Source organism: Gavialis gangeticus, unplaced genomic scaffold (genome assembly GCF_001723915.1).
Source record: "Gavialis gangeticus isolate Ggan-Ray unplaced genomic scaffold, GavGan_comp1, whole genome shotgun sequence".
Classification (NCBI taxonomy): domain Eukaryota; kingdom Metazoa; phylum Chordata; order Crocodylia; family Gavialidae; genus Gavialis; species Gavialis gangeticus.
The window spans coordinates 247,600,015-247,615,831 of record NW_017729032.1 but is presented as its reverse complement, the minus strand read 5'-3'; the positions used below and the strand labels follow the sequence as shown (position 1 = coordinate 247,615,831).

The 15,817-nt window shown below is 44.6% G+C and overlaps 1 protein-coding gene across 1 annotated transcript in view; it reads left to right on the top strand.

Annotated features, from left to right (window-relative positions):
* The window catches only part of PTGFRN (prostaglandin F2 receptor inhibitor), an 80,782-nt gene extending 66,588 nt beyond the window's left edge, over positions 1-14,194 (top strand). The window contains exons 9-10 of the mRNA XM_019523905.1: positions 8,287-8,592; positions 10,558-14,194. Of these exons, the coding sequence (XP_019379450.1) occupies positions 8,287-8,592; positions 10,558-10,724 (473 nt within the window). The 3' untranslated portion in view covers positions 10,725-14,194. The remainder of the gene's footprint in view (positions 1-8,286; positions 8,593-10,557) is intronic.
* Positions 14,195-15,817: the final 1,623 nt, after the last annotated feature.

Below are 15,817 nucleotides of genomic sequence, written 5' to 3'. Positions count from 1 at the left end.
CCAGGCAAGGAACTAAGAACAAGATTAGGTACAAGATAACAGGAACCACAGAGACTAGGAACCAGAAGCCTAGGTCTGGTCAGATGGAAGACTTGTCTTGTTGGGGAGCCTGCTGAACAGCTTGTATGCCAGCAGCCACATCCATGCATTTTACTGGGGCCAGGAGGGGGCAATTAGGCTGCCCTGTCTTAGCGGGGTATGTCTCCATATTGCAACATTGATCTCAGAGCTGCAAAAAGTGGATTCTTAATTATGAAGTGGCAGAGAATTGAAAAGGCCTTGCTTTCCTATAAATGGCATTCCCCAAAATAAAACTGAGGCACAATGCTGGGGAATGCCTACCCTGACTAACCAAATATGAGGACTGAGAGTTGATTTGCCGGTCAGGGTGACAGCTTTTAAGGGAACTGGATCAATTCAGGGCAGGTCCCTCTGTGCCAGGGAATTAAAATTGGCAAGGAAAATGAAAGCACACCACACTGGTCGTTAGTGTAAAACAAGCATGAAAAGATCTCGAATGCTGTCTCAGAGCACATGTTCTGGGATATTATGGATGTCAAAAGTCCCCATGTTCAGTGCTTCTTGTTCTGGCCTCTGATCTGGAATGACGTGCTCTAGGTCACTTACTGTGAACTGTAGGCTGGTGGATTTCAGAGGATCTTATGCTAAAGTAAGTATCCTGGCTGTTGAAGGCATTCAGCACAAATCTGGGCTTAGCTATTTTCAGTTAAGCTTTGCAGCTCACCTCACAAATGTGTAATTCTGATAGGTGTTTATATCTCATGGAATAAGTTAAGGAAACATCTGGTACAATCTGTTCCCTCGCTCTTAATCTTTAATTTCCATTGCCATATGTGCAAAGTGCTTACAGGAAGATTTTGAAATACTTGCTGTTCTGAGAGAAGCCAAATGACCTTCTCTGTCTGTCAGCCCCTCTTTGTCTTGTACCTAGGATCAATCTGTTTACCTCAAGCACTAAAGCCCCCCACCAGACCCTTAGGTGGGATGCTTCAACCTGTTTTAGCAAGCCTTGGATGTACCCAGCACTAGAGGCTCTTTTGGAAGGATGCTGCAGTGCTCTGCTGTGGCAGCTGTGCTCTTCAGCGAGTGCTGCCTGCTGGAGCTTGTCTTATTGAAGACTGGGATGTCCAGCCTTCAGATTTTTCATCTGGACAAGCCATTCTGTTACTTTAGTATCCATGATTATTACTGCAATGAGTTAGAAGTGTTAGAATGAAAGGGATTTTTTTTTATTTGTAGGGTAGTATCTCTGTTGTCCCAAAGAGAGTCTCCTCTAATATTGTGATAAAATGCATAGCTTGGATCTTCCAAGTGACCCCTTCACAAGGTCACAGTGTTGGCAATTTCAGAGTATTGCTTTCTGACAGATTTTTATCTGCTCCAGACAGACCCCAATGAGTGCCCTGGAGAATTCACAAAAGCAGCTTTCTTACCTTTTGTGTAGCTTGAAGTGGTATGCCCGGCTCTCTAGGAAACTCTATTCAGCCTCATTTAAATGTAGTAAACAAAAAGGGTCTCAAAATTGTGATTCAGCACAGTAACAAGATGCTAAAAGAGCTCCATTCTGTCAAGTGGAAATGCATGGTGTCTAATAGCTGGGCTGGAAATAGGATTCACTGTCTTGAGGACTGATTGGCCGGGGAAGCAGCTAAAACCCAGACAGCTTAGTCCTGTGTGTCAAATCAGAATGTGCATGATATGTGCTTTACATGTTGATGACTTTAGCCAGCCTAGAGGGAGAAAGCACAGCATCACCATTAGTCTGCTTGGAGAGAGTATTTTAAGTGTTCCATTCCCACTGTTTCAGGATGGTTTAGAAAGGGTTTACTTCTTAGAGCTGTGGGGAGCCAAAGGCTCAGTAGCCCTCTGGATTTATCCCGGGTATGTTCTGCTTCTTAGTTAAACACAAAGGCCCCTTGCCTCCCTTTTCCAGGTGCCTTGCACCTGCTAGGCATAACTGTACAGGAGGAGCCAGGAAGACTGACAGTTACTTTGTGGTCAGTATGTTAGAGGCAATATCTTATTATAAGACAATACAAGATAATATAAAATATCACCTCTAGTACACTGCCTGCTTGTTTTCTTAGACCAGCACAGCTACAACTTTTATTCCAGTTATTTTGTGGATCATAGCAGAAGCCTTTGTGTCGGTTGTGGCATGTTTCAGTGGTCCCACAAGCCAGAAAAGGAGAATTTTTGTCCTCTAATAAACTTGGTGTGAACAACTGACAGGGGTAGGGGGTTGAGGGAAGATTGCTACTTCAGTATGTAACTGAAACTTGTTAAATAATTTATCAGTTCTTGGGAACAGCAAGACATGTTTGCCTCTGATTTTAAACAACATCTGATTCATAACCTGAAATTGCTAAATCTCCCTGTGTTTCGTAACGTGGATAAAAAAATCACGTGCAAACCAGAAATAAAGCAAATGACTTTGTTACACAGCCCCTTCAAGGAATCAAATGGCAAGGAATATCTCTGCAGCTGAACTCTCCCTCCGTCTCTCAGTGTGTGTCTGTAGTGAGTCACTAATTGCACACTGTGTATACTGACTAATAAAATATATTGACATAACACTATAGTCCCATGTTGTAATTACAGAAGATAGATTTTGCAATTTCAAAATGACAGCAAGCATCTCATGTGAAGGGAAAAGAGCTTCAAATGAACAGTTTAAAAATAAATGGAGAACAATTCTCCAAAGGCATAAACCTGCCTGAGAATTTAAGAAATTGGTTTCTAATCCTATGGACATGTGGGCATGTATGGGGCAGCTTTATTATCTTTAGCCTCAGTTGCCTTTGAGTGCTTCTGGTAGCTGATGGCTGCTTGGATGGTCTTTAAAATGAGTGGTTTTCCATCAGGTTCCTGAGCACTGGTACCCTTTACCACATTTGGCACCAAGGGCAGAAACAGATGTCGCCTGATGATGCATTTGTGCCACCTTAATGGTGAGAAATAAACATCTGCCCCCTGTGTAGTGCCACATCAGTGGTCATAACAAAAGGTAGTAGAAATTAGCACTGCTCTATTGCAGCTGACATCTATTTGCTCTGTGGTGAGAGTGTGGTCATGGAGCTGTCTGCACTCCAGCTGCCCTGACAGGTGCTCCAGGGGCTTTAGGAGCTCAGTCCTGTCCACCCCAGAAATTCATAAGATTGGGCACCTCAAGCCCTGAGAGCAATGGCCCAGCTTTCCCTACTTGCAGGGGAATCTCAGGATGCCTCTTCTGTAAGCAGGGAAAGTCTGTTCAGGTCCTGGCAGGCACAGGACCCAGGTAATCCCTGGTGCCCCACGCTTCTACACTGTGACCTACCTGTACCACGTCCTATACTGAGCCGTTACTCATAGAATAATAGAATCATAGAAAATTAGGGTTGGAAGGGAAGTCAACTAGTTCCACCCCCGACTCAAACAGGACCAATCCAACTGTATCATTCCAGCCAGGGGTTTGCTGAGCCAAGCCTTAAATGTCCCTTTCTTTGAGGACCTGCTCCATGATTTTTCTGGAGACTGAGGTGAGGCTGATCTGTTTGTAGTTCCCTGGATCCTCCTTATTCCCTTTCTTAAATATGGCACTGTATTTGCCTTTTCCCAGTCACCTGGGACCTCCTCTGATAGCTAGAAGTTTTCAAAGATAATGGCCAGTGGCTCTGCAGTTGCAGCAGCCAGCTCCCTCACCACCCTTGGATGCATTGCATCCAGCCCCATGGACTTGTATATGTCCAGCTTTTCTAAATGGTCCCTAACCTGTTTTTTCACCACTGTGAGCTGCTCCGCTCTTCCCCAAACTGTGCTGTCTGGTGTAGTAGTCGGGGAGCTGACCTTGCCTGTGAAGACTGAGGTGAAAAAGGCATTAGGTGCTTCAGCCTTTTCCTCCTCATTTGTCACTAGGTTGCTGCCCCCATTCAGTAAGGACCCACACTTTCCCTGATCTTCCTTTTGTTCCTACATATTTGTAGAAACGTTGCCCTTCACATTGCTTGCTAGCTACAACTCCTGATGTACTTTGACCTTCCTGACTTAATTCCTGCATGCCTGAGCAATATTCTTGTACTCCTTCCAAGCTCTTTGTCCAAGCTTCTAGTTCTTGTGAGCTGCTTTTTTGTGTTTAAGCTCACTGAAGAGTTCTCTGCTAAGCCAGGCTGGACACTTGTCACTTTTGCTATTCTTCCTGCACATCAAGATGGTTTGTTCCTGTGCCCTCAGTAAGATTTCTTTAAAATACAACCAGCTCTCCTGGATTCCTTTCCCCCTCAGACTGGCCTCCCAGGGGATTTTGCCCATCGGTTCCCTGAGGGGGTCAAAGTCTGCTTTTCTGAAGTCCAGGGTCCTTACTCTGCAGCTCTTCTTCCTTCCTTTTGTCCTGATCCTAAACTCAATCATTTCATGGTCAGTGCTGCCCAACTTGACATCCACGTGTACACCCCCCACCACTTCTTCCTTGTTTATGAGCAGTAGGTCAAGAAGAGCATGACCCCTACTTGATCTCTCCAACACTTGCATCAGGCAGCTGTCTTCAATGCTCTCCAAAAACTTCCTGGATTGACTGTGCATTGCTGTATTGATCTCCCAGCAGATGTCAGGGTGATTGAAATCCCCCATAAGAACCAGGGCCTGCGATCTGAAGGCTTCTGCTACTTGTGTGAAAAAACCTTGTCTGCCTCATCCTCCTGATCTGGTGGTCTATAGCAGTCACCCACCATGACATCACCCTTGTTGCTCTCCCCTCTAACCTTAACCTGGAGACTTTCAACAGGCCCATCTCCAGTTTCATACTGGAGCACTGAGCTGTATGATTGCTAAATTACATAATGCACAACTCCTCCTGCTCTTCTGCCCCGCCTGTCCTTCCTGAACAGTTTGTACCCATCCATGTCAGTGCTCCAGTCATGCGAGCTATCCCACCAAGTCTCTGTTATTCCAACTACATCATAGTTCCTTGACTGTGTGAGGATTTCCAATTCTTCCTGCTTGTTTCCCAGGCTCCATGCATTCGTGTATAGACAGCTGAGGTGACTAGCCAATTGCCATACTTTCTCAGGAGGAATGAGGCCTCCCCATTTTCACTGTCCTACCTGTAAAACACAGGTCCTGGCCTGGAAGCACAGGGCCCTGTGAAGCATGTATCTCAGTAAGGAGGTGCAGGCCAGTAAGGTACACGGGGAGTCTCCTGGCAAAGCGAACATGTTGCCTGTTGTCCCGTGTTGGGTCCCTGCACCAAGCAGGATAACAGGCAACATGTATTTTACCTAATAAAGTGGATCAACTGGGGTGGGGTGTCCCACCACAGCCAGTCAGTTTTGTTTGGTGACGTTTTTACCCTAAGTCTCACTTTTTAGCAACAGCACCAGAGACATAGTAGATAACAGAGACAGGCCTCTCCCCTAGATGTGGTACCTACTAGGTGTGGAAGTGTGCATGGCAGTGTGACATCCTGGTCCCACTGAAGTCTGTTGGAGTTGTTCCATTGACTTCAGTGGGACTGGGATTTTACCCTTAGTATTTGAAAAATAGCCGAGTAACAGCTGTTCCTATGCACTGTCTCAATAAATATTCTGGAAGGCAGAAGCTGATATCTAGGTAGAGTAGGGCATATGTTTCCCTCTTAACAGAACTGCAGCATGTTTCAGGTGTTTCATCAGGGTTCTGTGTTACCTTTGGTACTCTGCAAATATTAAGTCCAACCAAAATAGAACATGAATAACAACCTGCACCCAAAATCTATATTAAGGATTTCAGCTTCCAGTTTTGGCCTATCTGCTTAGCTAATCTGTGAGGGACGAAGATACAGGTCACTATCTGCAGAAGCAGCAGACTTATGTTTAAGGCCCACTCATGATTTAGACTTAAAATCAAGTTAGCCACACCCACGTATCTGTGGCTATGGACACATAAATAAGTTAATCCACGGCAAATCAAATTGTCTTAATTTTATATGGCAAACAAGGGGTATGGTATGGGTAAGGCCATTGAGCACATGGCTGCGGTCCAAAAATCAATGTAGATCCTCCCCCAAAGTGGCAGATCTACCTCTGGATGAATCAGGACTGCTTTCTCACATATTCAAAAGTTTGCCTTTTAGTGCAGAGCCTTCTCATTTCTCCCACACTCAAATGAGCAGCCTGTCACACTGGGATTCACTTCAAGTTAATCCCCCAATCTTTGCCCCTCCATTCATATGTCCATGGTCTTCAGATGCTTTTGATCCTCCCTGGTAAAGAAGACTAGTTATCCTCTGAGTAAAAACTGCTCACCGTTACATAGAGCAGTGGTTCTCAACTTTTTTTGTACCAGGAGCCATTTTTAAAAATAGATGGCCAGTCCTGACTCTCTGCCGCCAAGCCCCAGCCCCCCCCAGTATGTGGAACAGTGAGTGGCCAGGGTGGGGGGCGGAGCTGTTGTGATATGGGGGGGCCCTAGGCAGCCCCTTGCAGGTTTCCTTGCAAAGATTTTTTTTTTTTTCCTTTAAAGGAGAATCCATTTTTTAAATTTGTTGATCCATTCTTAAAGTTTGTTTCCAACCCTTTCATATATTCTTGTGACCCACTTTTGGGCTGTGACCCACGAGTTGAGAAACACTGATTTAGAAGGTGCTCTGCTAAGTTATTACATCCTGAATAAAATCCCTGTGATGATCAGAGTAATGGTGTCACCTTGTCACCAATGCCTCCCTCCCTGCTTGCTTATCTTCCTACTGTCATGGACAGGCCCAGTAGAGACCCCCATAATCTCTACCCACAGACTGCGATAATATTACCTGATTACTGTCAGGCAAGTTCCATTTTCAGCAGGGGATTTAGAACAAAAATCAGTGTCAAATCCTATTTTGGTTCTTAAGGCCTCTCTCTCTCTCTCCTTAATGGTTTTCTGCTTGTTGTTAGAATGTGATAGTGTCTGGGCTTTGTTTCTAACCTGCTCTAGGCATTAGCAGAGGATGGTGCAGTGATTAAAAAACATCCTCAGCTACCAGCCTAACACAGTTAATGTGTTGATCTGCTAATAAGATCAACATGATTGTGCATGAGGCTATAAAGGGCTGGGTGTACTGATGGACTCTGACTGTCTGTCAGCTCGCATTAAAGGTGGGAAGGCACTACAAAGCCACTTAGTAGCTTATCTCCTTGGATAGTAAAACTTGTGCACGGCTTGCTCCCTGATGGCACACAACTAATGTAAAACCACTGAAGAAAGGTAGGACTTATATTTTATAGGTGGTATGTGATAGGGGACAGTGCTTTGTGATGCCGTTGTCTTTCTTTGTGTGATCTGTGTAGAATCTGGCTATCAGCCTTTGTTTGATCACACTGACTACTTAGCAGTCTTGCCCTTAAAGAGGCTTTCTGTCTGCGAGCAGGTATAGTAGACAAGAACAGAGTTCAGAAAGGGTTTTTGCTAGCAGACATTTTGCATTCCACTCTTGTGGCCCCTGTGCTTTAGTTCTTTGCATGGGAGAAGAACTCCCAAGGGGGTTATTTTTACCCATGAGGTAAAACAAAATTAAAGGTTCCATTTAGCAAGGTAGATAAATAACGATGAGATCTCACTCTTTCTGTTTCCTCTCAATTAAGAATCCTGTCCTTCTGCCAGCAGCAGTAACCTTCCCAAACTTGCACTCCCTCCCAGCTCTCAGCAAGGACCTGCACATGCACACCACTGCTTCCGCTGTGGTTGAACAACCTCTTAATATCACTTTTTTTTCCAGGTGCCAAGCTCTCCTATGCTGACCTGTACCATTGTGTCCATTTGAGTTTCCCCTCTACCTGACTCTTGTGTTTTTCCACAGTCCTTCACCAGGTCCAACTGACAGCCTTTTCTAAGTACTGAAATTCTCTGACTGTCCCCTGAAAAAACAAACCCAAGGTACAGCCTTCTCATCTAGTGCCACAGCATTAACTCCTTCCCTTCAATGTATGATCTAACCTTTGCTCAAGACATGCAGGTATCTATGCACAGTAGTGAGTTAGTATTCTAGCAGACAGTTACCTACGCTGCCTTGTATATCTGCCCGGTTAAGAAGTACAGTTACTGTGTTTTGGGGTGTGTGCATTCATGTCACAATCTGTATTGTTACTCATGCCTGTGTGGGAAAGCTGAATCTGTGAAGGGCAGGGACTACCAGAAAGAATCTTGTCTGGTATTTTGAGACATCTGGATATAATGCTTATTTATGTTCAGAGATGCCAAGTTCTTCTCCTCTGCTGACTGACAGCAAATGTTCTGAGCTTATTGTTCTTGCCGAATTCTGTTTGTTTTCACTTCTAGAGGATATGTCTTTCGATGTCTCCTGGTTTGCTGTGCGTTCCTTTGCTCTGGACAGGGAACCAGTCTTTCTCGCCTCGTTGGATCGGACAGGAATAGTGACCCAGGCCAGGAGGAATGGGAGCAGCGAGCTCAGCCTGGAGAGGATCAGCCCCTTGGAATTCCGGCTCCGTGTGCACAGCAGTGAGGACCACGACTTTGGCAACCACTACTGCTCAGTGACACCTTGGGTGCATTCACCCACAGGCGTCTGGCAACAGGAACCAGAGATCAAGTCCAAGCCCATATTTCTGTCTGTGAAGATGGATGGTAAGGATTTTTAGAGAACTTCCCCTGGTTGAGGCTAGGGGACGTATTTGCCACAGCCCCTGTTGGACATGCAAAGGCCAAATATCCCTCATTCTGCATCCGCTCCACCTTAGAGGTTGCTGTGTTGTAGCCTCTTCTCTGCAGGCAAAGACTGTACAGCACACTTCAGAATCCATTGGTACCTCTGCTTTATACTGTGGGGCAGTACTCCATGGCACTGCACACTGCCAACCTCTACTTTTTACAATGCAAGAACAGGTAGACTTTTAAAATTCCTAATCGTACTCTGTGCTCAGGCCTGAATGTTTTACACAGGTGAAGTGAAGTACTTCCCTTTCCCAAGTCAAGTTTCTGGCAGATGTTACATTTGTTGCACTTTACATGGGAATTTAGCACAAAACAAGTGAATGTTCAGACATCACACTGGTTGACACAAACACACCATCAGACACAAAAATGGCAGATCCAGGACAGAAAAGGTGCTGTTTCAAACAGCAACTTCTTTATCGAGGAAGATTTGCCATCACAAATTTTATAGTGCATACAGGTCTGAGAGACCTGCCCACCCCGCTCAGTATCCCATAGTGCTCTATTCTATATTTCTCCTCCTCTAATGGGGAGGAAAGGACAGAGTGGCTGGTTCCCTAATAGCCTGCAGGAGCTCATGTCGGGGCAGCCCTATTCCCTTTGCTGCCCAGGGCCCAGCACTGGCAGTTTTTACACTGTAGTGGTGTTGGTGCTTTTATCATTCCTGCTGGCTCTAGGCAAGGGCTGACTGGGACAACCTAATCACTCCTTGTCCCTGCTGGCAGGTTTTAGACCGCAGCAACAGCTGAACAGGCAAATTTATCAGTGAATCTGTCCCACTCAGTGATAGGCTTCCCTGGGGTCTTGGGGAGCTAACGAGTAGCTCCTGATAGCCACTCTAATTAAAGAGAGGGCTGATTCTGATAGTGTCAAGTCCATGTTGCAGTTAACCACTTATACCCAGCAAGTAACTAAACAGTAGCATTAGTCTAAGAATCATTTTGTCCTAATTATTTATCAAAACACGTTCTTTCCTGGCTATTCAAGGAATGGTTTCACTAGAAGGCTCCAAGGAAGATGGAATGAAACTTATGTCTTTGCTGTCCCCTCTATGCAGATAGTGAATTATTCAAAGACCAGACAAATTGCCCTTTAACTCTTCCCATTCTCCAGTTGGTTAACCCTTGAGTTCAGTACTCTCCATATCAGCCATGGTGAGAGCTGCAGCAGAGTCTGACTCTTGCCTGACTCTTCTGGGCTGTATGTCACCTGGGTGATTGCCCTCAGTTTCCTATATGGTTCTGCCTTACAAACTCTTTATTCCCTTGAGTTGATGGCAGCAGGCAGAAAAGCACTTCAAAAATTAGGCCACTTCTACAGGCACCTGATTATGGGATTGGTTGAACACTGCTAAGCGGCTCAAGTTAATTTCTTCCTTAGCTAGCTCTAAATCTATAGTAGACTTTTGTTATTGAAGTCAGACCTTCTTCATTTGGGAGCCCAATTCTAAATGGAAAGGCTTTTCACCAGACTTATTTAAATGGCTGTTAAATGAATGTCAAGATTTATGGTTGGATGCTTCATAGAACCAGGGCAGCCCTTGGAATTGGCTAGGCTGGAGCTGGTTACCTTGCAACAAGGTTTCTCTTGGAAGAGCTTGGTATTTTTGGTTCCCTGTGGGCTGGGAATTGGGGGAAATTTAGATGGTGAAGGGATGAATTGGTGAGGGGAAAGGATTCTTTTTCAGAAACCTTAAAAGGGTGAAGGTTGGAAATAGAGAGCTGTTCTTATTCCTTTCTGAAATGAGTTAATCCATCCCGAACTGAAACATGGGGGTTTTATTTATTTATGTATTTCCTTAGGCAGAACAAATGTGTTTGGCACTTACCAGGATGCTCTAATGATTTTTTGTTTCTTCTTTTTCCATCCTCTCCCCAGTGCTGAACGCTTTCAAATATCCGCTGTTGATAGGCACTGGTCTAGCCACCCTCATTGGACTCTTATCCTGCCTTATTGGCTACTGCAGTTCCCATTGGTGTTGCAAGAAGGAAGTTCAGGAAACCAGGCGGGAGCGACGCCGGCTGATGTCTATGGAGATGGACTGAGCGAGGGAATGAGACGCATGCACGTTTTGGGAGAGATTCAGAGGGATTGTCCAGAGGCTGCTTTTAAACTGAAAGTGTTTAACACTTAAATGTCCCTCAGATGGTGTTTTTTCTCTCTGATCTCAGCCAGGATCTAGTGCTTCTCCTCTCTACATGCTAAGTACTGAGAGCACAGGCCATATTTATCAACACAGAGCTCTCCTCTTCCTGTGGCACTTTCTGTGCGGATACATCCTGCACTCAGACTGTCCAGCCTTCTTTCATCAGGGCCTTTTAGACAAAAATTGCAGTTAAATCTTTTTATCTTATTTTTAAGATCGCTCTGGTGTGATCACATGATTGGGAGGAGGGATTTGCCGCGGAGCAGGCAGAGGTTGGAAAAAGCATTTGCCTGTCATACAATCTGCTGACCTGCTCCAGCACCCCAGCCCCACCCTGCCCCAGTGACTCATTCAGATCTCTAGTGTTGGGAGGAAAGCTGCAGTCTGGGTCACTCTGGACTTGTCACAATAAGGTGCTGTAATCAAGGGCTGGTTTGTAATTATCAGTGTACCCTCCTTCCCCTATTTTCAGGGGCTTTGCCATTAACTCCAGAAGAGAGTGTACACAGAGGTCTCCTGAGATGGGTTTTAGTAATTTTTTTCTTTTTACCAATTTCTTTAAGAAAACATGAAATCCTTCTTGATCTCAATTCTGGTGACAGATGTTGGTTTGCAACCTCCCAGGACCGAATAAGAATTGAATGCTTTTCTGTCCTTTACAATCCCCCTCTGTGTGCCTGAACGCTGCCCCATAAGGCTACTGCTTGTAGTAAGAAGGGAATTCAATTTTTCATGGCCTGCCCAGTTTTGCCTCTGTGCACAGATTGCCAGCAAAGCATCAGTTAATGGTGATGGCATGTGCTGTGAGAGCAGTCTCTCCTCTTAAAGAGTTAAGTGGGCTTCACCAAATCTTTTAAAGATAGCTAGCCAGCCAACCTTAGGCTGGAAAGGGCTTGGAAGCCAGCTGTTGCCAGTGCAATGTACTGTGTAATGTACTGGCAGTAGGTTCTATAGTAATTTTTACTTTATTTCCTTGCAGTTGCCTAGGCAAATCACTACAACCCTTGAATTTTGGCAGCAGAGAGGGCATGATCTATAGGATCTGAGTTACAACTCAGGACAGAAACAGAAACAGCCCAAGATGAATCAGAGGTCCACAGGTTTTGATGATATTTTTGTAAAATGCAGTGATCTCTACCTGTCAACAGCCCCTTGTCCATTGTGATGCCCAGCACTAGAGATCTCCTGGTGGGGTTTATGAGGTATACTCCTAGGTGCTATAGTAGAGAAGCCCAGCTCCAGTCTTCCACATTCTCCTGGAATGGCTCTGAAGAAGGTGCTCCCTGTTGTCTAGGCAGCTCTGTGTTCCAGCCTGGCTGGTGTTTTTAAGCAATAAGAGTTAGACTATAGACATTGTGTACACAACCAAATTTACTGATATCACACCCAGAGTTTTTGGCTTAAATCAACAATGAGGAAGATTCAGAGTTGAGGCCTGTGCTTCATCCATCTCCACTTTGTTTAGGAATAAAGGGCAAATGGTAGGAGAGGCCATCTCCAAAAGGTCAAGACACCATCATATTGTTAACAGTCCAGACTTTACAGGGTTAGTCTTATCTGTAATTACTTATCCACCTCGGTGTACTCTCCTTAGGTGCTGCAGGATCTAACTTCCTAACAGGACTGTATTTCCCATCCATGCTCATAGGCTCTAATGAAGCAGTGACTACAAATAACTTTTGGGGTGCATTTTCTCTTTCTTACATTCAATTGCCTATGTCCTGACTTGTTCTGAAGCTGCCATAAAACTTTTCTCCAGGAGGCATAGGCTAAGATTTCCACGTGGAATGAGCTATTTTGGGTCCAGTCTGAGACTCCCCCCAAAAAAAGTTTTGTGTTTTTTTTCCCCAGAGAGTGTATGCTAAGCAGTTTTTTTTTTCCTTTAAGCGTGTGTGGTTTAATTGGAACCTCTTTAATGTTTCATTTGGGCACCCCAAAACTGGCACCCAAAATTACTAGTTGCACTTGAGATATCTTGGTCAGAATCTCCACAGCAGCCTTCTTTAATACCAGTCTTTTCCTGGAGAAGAGCCTTGAGAGTTTTTTTTTTTTAACCACCTTCCTGAAGCTGCAGGCAAGCAGAGGCTGTCCAGCAAGGAACACGCAGCAACCGTAGATACTTCCCTGTTTTATAATACAGGAAACAGTATTTACTCTACTTTCCAAAGAAGAAAAGTAGTGGAGCTGATTCATTAGAGCAGGGGATGCACCTCTTCTCGAACCAGCACAGGATGTTTGTCATCTTCTCCTACTCTGCCAACCACAGAGGCAGCCCACTTTTTTCTGGTCATGCAGGATGTTGTGTCTTCTCTTCAGATTACTTTTGCCCTTCCCGCACGCAGAGCAGCAACTCTGCTTGTTTTCTTTCCTGCTTTAATGTTGGCTTTCCTCATAACATAGCAGTATTTTTTTTTAAAGAAAAAAATAAAGTTCCAAGCGTGTCTTTTGTTGGGAAGGAAAAAGAGTTACCCAAAGCACAAGTTACTCGCTCTCCTGGCCGGTTTAGCCCTTGTCTTTGTTGCTTTTTGGTTATGTTGTGGAAGAAGGGAACCGTGACTGTAATGCGGTGATTGTGGAATGAGTGAGCAGGGAGTGGCCAGCAGCTCCTTAGCACACACCCTGCTCTGGCGTGAAGACAAAAATCTCAGGGTTATTTTGGCTTGGGGCTCTTTGCCCATCAGTCAGGGGTTCCTGTGTCTTATCTAATGTTGACTTCCCTTTAGAGACCATAATAAAACACCTTCTTCCCACACAAAATAAAATGAGCTAGTCCCTAAGCTACACAGCTGCTAGTTCTTTGGAAGGTGATGCTGCATCCTCTTAAATCCTGGTCTTGGTGTGTTTTGAAGGCTGAAATCCTGGGTAAAGAAGTTTCTCAGCAAGTCTCCTTCAAGCTGTGCCAATTTTGTATTAACTCTTTTTTATATAATGGTAATCTATCTCCAGCTATAAAAAATAAGGTGTGTCAGTCACTCCTTCCTATGTTTTTTTACCACTTGTGTGCGTTTGAAGACAGGTGGGTACCAGGAGAATATGTCACATAAGGCACAGTGTGAGGTTCAGTACCATCCATGCTGCAACCCTTGGTATTGACCGCCAATAGCCAAGTATCCAAAGGGCTCCTGTCAATCTTACTCTGTTCGCATTGCCACACATTTCCTACTTAGTTACAGCTGGGAAATTCCTCTGAACACTTGGCATTTGAACTGGGAATAGCTTGAAAATGACTTAATGAAAGGACAGGATTTTGAAGTTAAGGGAAAAAATGGTGTTTTGGCACAATTCTGGAATGCAGGAATTGAATAGTTCTAATGATGCTGTGTAATGTTTCTTTTTATGTTAAAATAAAGAGCGAGTCTTTTGATTAAATCACTCTGTAGTCAGAATGTTTGCCCTACAGGTAGTTCTCCTTAATACCTTCATGAACACGGATGTCGGGGTTAAGCCTTGGACCCTGTTTTTACAGCTCCCTCAGTGAAGTAGCCATTACCCTGTTTTGCAGAAACTTCAGTGGTTTGCTTAAGACCACAGAGTGAACCAGCAAATGGGCAAGGTCAACACAGGGAGCCTTGGCCTTTGCTTCCTTTCTGTACACACTCTCTGCACTCCTATCTCAAACAACAGTTTGCTTTTCCTCTCTTTTGCTGAAGGATTGTTGTGAATGAATGCCTGCTGTATCCTATAAAACCAAGGCAAGACCTACTGGCTGGTGCTCCTGACTTCCCCTAAGGTGTTTTCTTCCTGAGCTTCTGTCAGAAAAAGCAGCTGTGGTTATAGCTAAAAATCTTGTTTTCATACTCTTCCTGCTAATGTATCAGCCTGGGATTTTATTTCTTCTGCTACAAATGGTAAGGCTGCCGAAAGCTATGGCAGTAGGAAGAACATCCCTCACTGCTGTGCTGTAACACTTGTACTTTTCTCTATAGGTATTTACATCTGGCAGAAGAAGCATTTTTAGGCTCTGGACTCTGCTATGGCAATGTAAAAGCCATAGAATCAGGAGACCTCCAGGGTCATTTTAATCCAAACATCTGTATAGATGCAGGTTACTCTATCCCCAAGCCAACCTAAACAGATTCCTATCCAGCCTCTTTTTGAAAACTTCTGATGGAGGAGATTCTACAACTTTGAAACCAGTCTTTCATGCCGCTAGCGCCCTTCAGCTTGACTAATACTATAGCCACTTCCCTGTGGTAGGCAATGCCACTATGTGATGACTGGCACTGAAGTTCTCTGTTCCCTTGATTCCGCATGCTTAAGTCCTGGATCTAGTCCCCTAAGAAAAGGCTGTGACAAAATCCATATGTGTCCATGGTGGAATCTGGGAGGTAGCATAGGTCAGAGGATCTTTGGGAGGGGACTTTTGTTTGAAATAATTGTATTGTACCTTGTGCAATGGAGCTCCAGCCCCTGTTGTCCTTGAGTGCTGTCAGAATGCAAATAAGTGAGATATCTGAGGGAGCGGGTGGTGGTGCAGCAGCATTTGTCCTGTGGCACTGCTGTGCTGACAACATACCTACCTGGTATGGGTTTTCCCCATGAACTTGTCTTACCCCAGCATTATTCTGCTATGTGGCCACTTGTATAACAGCAAATTAAGACCCAATAATCATGACAGCGTTTCCTTGCTCTTCTGGATTTTTGGCTGCACTACAAGCTTAGTGCATGAAAGGTATGTCTGCATCATCATGTAAATGATTTTGGTCAGTGCAGGCCAGGATAAGCTCTGTATAAGATATCACTCTGTTGATTAGGCCCTCCTGGAATCTTCTCCATAGATATCGGGTTGGCTGGAGTGATAAATGCAACCTGAGAGAGATTTCCATTACAAAGCCTGAATACAAAGCTAATTCTGCAGCCCCAGATTGAAACACACCTGTATCACCCCCATTCCTTTAGTGAAGCAGGAAGCCACACTCTACACTCCAGGGTCAAATCATGGTTAGATGACATAGTGTACAGTTTCACTTCACCTAGACTGACTAACTGAAA